The sequence below is a fragment of the Mastomys coucha genome, unplaced genomic scaffold, assembly GCF_008632895.1.
Source record: "Mastomys coucha isolate ucsf_1 unplaced genomic scaffold, UCSF_Mcou_1 pScaffold9, whole genome shotgun sequence".
Taxonomy (NCBI): Eukaryota; Metazoa; Chordata; class Mammalia; order Rodentia; family Muridae; genus Mastomys; species Mastomys coucha.
This window is the reverse complement of record NW_022196915.1, coordinates 44,375,460-44,379,996: the sequence shown is the minus strand read 5'-3', so window position 1 is coordinate 44,379,996 and position 4,537 is coordinate 44,375,460. Positions and strand designations below refer to the sequence as shown.

Here is a 4,537-nt window from a genome sequence, read left to right as displayed (position 1 = left end):
AAATCAATACAAAAGTACTTCAGATTTTGAGATTATTATCATAAAGTGTCATGATTGTAATCTTTCTCCAAGCCTGTAGGTCAAATGCAGTGGCACTTGCCTTTAGTCCCAGCACTCTGGAAGGCATAGGCAGGCAGATCTCTGAGTTTGAGGCCAGCTTGATCTACATAACAAGTTCCAGGACAGCCAGGGATACACAGAAAACAACTGTTTTGAAAATCAGAAACAACAAAAATTGCACCCTGTAAACACAGATTCTTCTTACTTATAACTAACTCTCCATTTGGAAATGTTTTGGAGACTATAAAAGTAACATGTACTGTTGGAAATTTCAAATACATAAAAGTAAAAAGAATATACATATTTTCTATTTAATTCATAACAGACATCACTTACTGTTGGTGCAGCTTTTATTTTTTTAACCATTCTTTAGGGGGTTAAAATATGCTTTGTTTATGTTGTTGAGCTAAAATTCGGCATAATATACTAAAGTTCATTAGTATTTCAACTATATGAAAGTTGCTTTTCACAAAGTGTTTGCTAGTCTGTAGTCTTACTAAAACATTACCTCTGCACAAACTACATTTATTTTTTGTTTGTTTTACATGAAAATGTTGTAATAATTCTTTTTTTAACATTTTTTATTAGATATTCTTTACATGTGATATGATTTTTCCTTTCCCAGTTTCTGAAAGAAAGAAACAAACAAAAACAACTAGAACAAACCCCTGTTGCCTCCCCTCCCCATGCTTGCCACCCCACCCTCTCCCACTTATTGGCCCTGGCATTCCCCTACACTGGGGCACAGAATCTTCACAGGGCCAAGGGCCTCTCCTCCCATTGATGATCGACTTTGCAATCCTCTACTATACACATGCTGCCAAAACAATCAGTCCCACCATGTATAGTCCTTGGTTGGTGGTTGAGTCCCTGGGAGCTCTGAGGGTACTAGTTAGTTTATATTGTTGTTCGTCCTAAAGGGCTGCAAACCCTTCAGCTCCTTTGGTCCTTTCTCTAACTCCTTCATTGGGGACCCTGTACTCAGTTCAATGGATGACTGTGAGCCTCTACATCTGTATTAGTTAGGTACCGTCAGAGCCTCTCAGGAGATAGCTATATTGTAATAATTCTTTTTATTCTTTAATATGTAAAAAATACAGGGAATATTGCCAGCGCCTTCACTTTCAAAACTGTGCTAGCTAATTATGTCAGTTTGGCACAGGCTGGAGTTACTTACCTGAGAGGAAGGAGCCTCAGTTGAGAAAATGCCTTCATAAGACTGGGCTGTAGAGCATTTTCTTAATCAGTGGTTGATGTGGATGGTGCCTGGTGCCATCCCAGGGCATCCATAAGTGCGGGCTGAGCTCATAAGCTGCACCCTTCTATAGCCTCTTCATCAGTTTTTGCCTTCAGTTCCTACCATGTTTGAGTTCCTGCCTGACTTCCATTGATGGTGAACAGTGATGTGGAAGTATAAGCCAAATATATACCCTTTCTCCCCAAGTTTCTTTTGATTGTATTACAGCAATGATATAATTGATATAATTACTAAGACAATGACTATAGTGATAAATTAGTAAATGAGCTTATACATTATCTTTGAGATAATTTACATACACTAAAACTTTTTTAAGATTGCATTTCATTGGTTCTTAGTATAATCAAGAGTTGTGCAACTGCTAGTAAGGAGGGTTTAGAGTTTTATAACTTCCAAAATATAACTAACTCCCTGAAACTGTTACAGAAGCCTTGTGTCTATCTTTATAGGTGTTGGATTTTTTTTCTCTCTCTCCCTTTTTTCCTCTCTCTCCCTCCTTCTCCCTTTCTCTCTTTTCCTCTTTCCCTCTCTCTCCCTCTCTTGTTTTTTTTTGTTGTTGTTGTTTTTATTTTTATTTCTTTTTGGTTTTTCGAGACAGTTTCTCTGTATAGCTCTGGCTGTCCTGGAACTCACTCTGAAGACCAGGCTGGCCTCGAACTCAGAAATCCGCCTGCCTCTGCCTCCCAAGTGCTGGGATTAAAGACGTGCACCACTACCACCTGTCTTGTGTTTCTCTGTTAACTACAGTAAACCCAAACTCTGATTCATTAAGAAAGAAAACAACTCTTTGCCAGTAGACAGTTGTTCACCACAATCCTATCACAATCCATCCTACAGGCTTTAGGCAACCATGTGTCTACTTTCTGTGCTGTGGACCTGGCTCTTCAGGACCTTTCCTGTAAAAGGAGCCCTAGAATATCGCCATTCTTTAGCCTCATTCTCATGTTCATCCACGTTGTAGAGTCTTATCCACTGTATCATTTGCTGTCTGGTGTGTTTATATGCTTACAGTTGGTGCTAGGTGTGCTTTATCTTGGGAGTTCACTATGTAGTTCTTGCCTTGTGGATCAGCTGCCTTTGCCTCTCACTTCTGGATCAAAGGCGTGGGTTGCTGTGCCTGGAAACTTACGTGATTTATGTGTGCTATGGTTCCTTGAAGGCTTTTATTTTTTATTTTTATTTTTGTTTTTCAAGACAGTTTCTCTGTATTCCTAGCTATCCTGGAACTCCACCTGCTTCTGCCTCTCCGTGTGCTGGGATCAAAGGTGTGCATCACCACTTCCCAGCAGAATTTTTACGTTTAAGAAACTACATTAATTTTTTTGTTTTCCTCGTGCTTATTGAACTGTTTTCTCCTTGCTTGAAGACTTTGAAGATTCTCCAGTGAGGATTTTGAATGGCCTTCATTCAGAAGTCCAGACTCTAAAGGTACTATTAACTTACCATTTTTCTTGTGAGTAATTTTCTCTAGCCTAAGTCGTAATGGGTCTAGATAGGGTCACCCAGAGATCACCAACCTAACAGAGAATAAGATTTTAATGAGAAGAGGTTATTTGGATTCTAGCACCTGAACTGATTGGCACCAGGACTGCATGTGAGAGTACATCAAAGATAAGCAGTTAACCATAGTCCAGGATTTATGAATGCAAACTCCCTGGATTACATGTGCTGAGCAGTTGGCAAGGCCTAATTAACACATATGTCTAACAGTTTTCCTGATCATCTTTTTTGAGCAGAGTGAGCAAACTTGATAATAAAAGCAGAAATAACAGTCTTAGGACCTATTATTATCTAGCAAGAACAGCAAATCGTCCAATATCAGTCAGTTTTAAGAATATACTTCAATGTCTGGGAAAAAAGGGAAGGCTGCAGCTTGTACAAGCTAAGGACTTACAAACCAGAAAGCGCTTTTGCTTTTTGGTCACTCAAACATAGTAAGTTTAAACTTAAACATAATAACCATCACAAAGTAAACTTGAAAGTTTGAAAATGTGTAATATATTTGCTTTCCTCCTAAAAGGATAATGTTAATGCTCTTCTTGATAAAGCAAGATTGGAAAGTCAAGAAAGCACAAGGTTCATAAAGGCAACAAAAGTACTGATGAAAAAAAATTCAGCAGACGTCATAAAACTAAGAGAGTTTTTCCAGAAGTATGGATACCAAGCACGGGACAAGGAGGATTCAGGTTTGGTTGACTCAATTCCTAGCATCTCAGTACAGAAGCAGGCAGAATGACTAAGACAACTAGGGGCTCAACTGGGGCTAGTTGTATCTGTTGTTCAGAGTGCATTCAGCATGCTGCCAGTCAGTGTTACCTAGGAAATAATCCTACTGGAAAGAAATAAAATTTCCCTTGTGCTCCTTCCACAGTGGTAGATGAGAGCTTTTGGACTGTTTAGAATGAAAAGGTGCAGATGAAGTCACCTGACAGGATGGGCAAAACAAGTCTAGTTAGCTCTGCCAGTAAGTAGCTGGAGAACCACACAGTAATTTTTTACTTCATTTTATTCAGATTCTTCTTCTGCAGAACAAGACTTATTTGTTTTTGTTTCGTTGTTGTTGTTGGGGGGCGGGGGTTTGAGACAGGGTTTCTCTGTATAACCCTGGATGTCCTGGAACTCACTTTGTAGACTAGGCTGGCCTTGAACTCAGAAATTCGCCTGCCTCTGCCTCCCAAGCACTGGGACTAAAGGCGTGCACCACCACTGCCTGGCTAGAACAAGATGTTTAAGCTATATAAATTGATAAAGTTAAAAAAAATAAAAAAAGACTGGTTATTGTGCCATGGAGGCTTAATAAAGCCAGTCATGCCTGTAATCCTAGGGGTCTGAGGGAGAATGGTCACCAGTTCAAAAGTTGTTACTAGTTGGACCTAATCACTGACCTTGCTCCTCAGTGCATGGTGGGATAACTAATATGTTTACTTCATGAGGTTGTATAAAGGCCAATTAGAGCTGAAATATTGCAGCCCTTGAGGCCAGTGCCTAAAGGGCACTAGATGGCAGCCAGCCGGCCTGTTACCAGTGTTAACTGCTGCTCCTGCCACCATTCTTCCCATGCCTCTGAGTGGCTGGCTTTAATATGCTTCAGTATCATGGTCTTTTATGAAGATGATCATTGTATGTAAGACAGCATTAATGGCCAGGTGGTAGTGGTGGCGCACGCCTTTAATCCCAGCACTTAGGAGGCAGAGGCAGGTGGATTTCTGAGTTTGAGGC

At 40.1% G+C, this 4,537-nt stretch overlaps 1 protein-coding gene across 6 annotated transcripts in view; it reads left to right on the top strand.

The window, feature by feature from the left end:
* Ska3 (spindle and kinetochore associated complex subunit 3) overlaps positions 1-4,537 on the top strand; it is a 19,509-nt gene that overhangs the window by 1,041 nt on the left and 13,931 nt on the right. For all 6 annotated transcript variants that reach the window (XM_031362700.1, XM_031362699.1, XM_031362695.1 and 3 more), the window contains exons 2-3: positions 2,685-2,746; positions 3,339-3,504. In XM_031362700.1, coding sequence (XP_031218560.1) covers positions 2,685-2,746; positions 3,339-3,504 — 228 coding nt within the window. The remainder of the gene's footprint in view (positions 1-2,684; positions 2,747-3,338; positions 3,505-4,537) is intronic.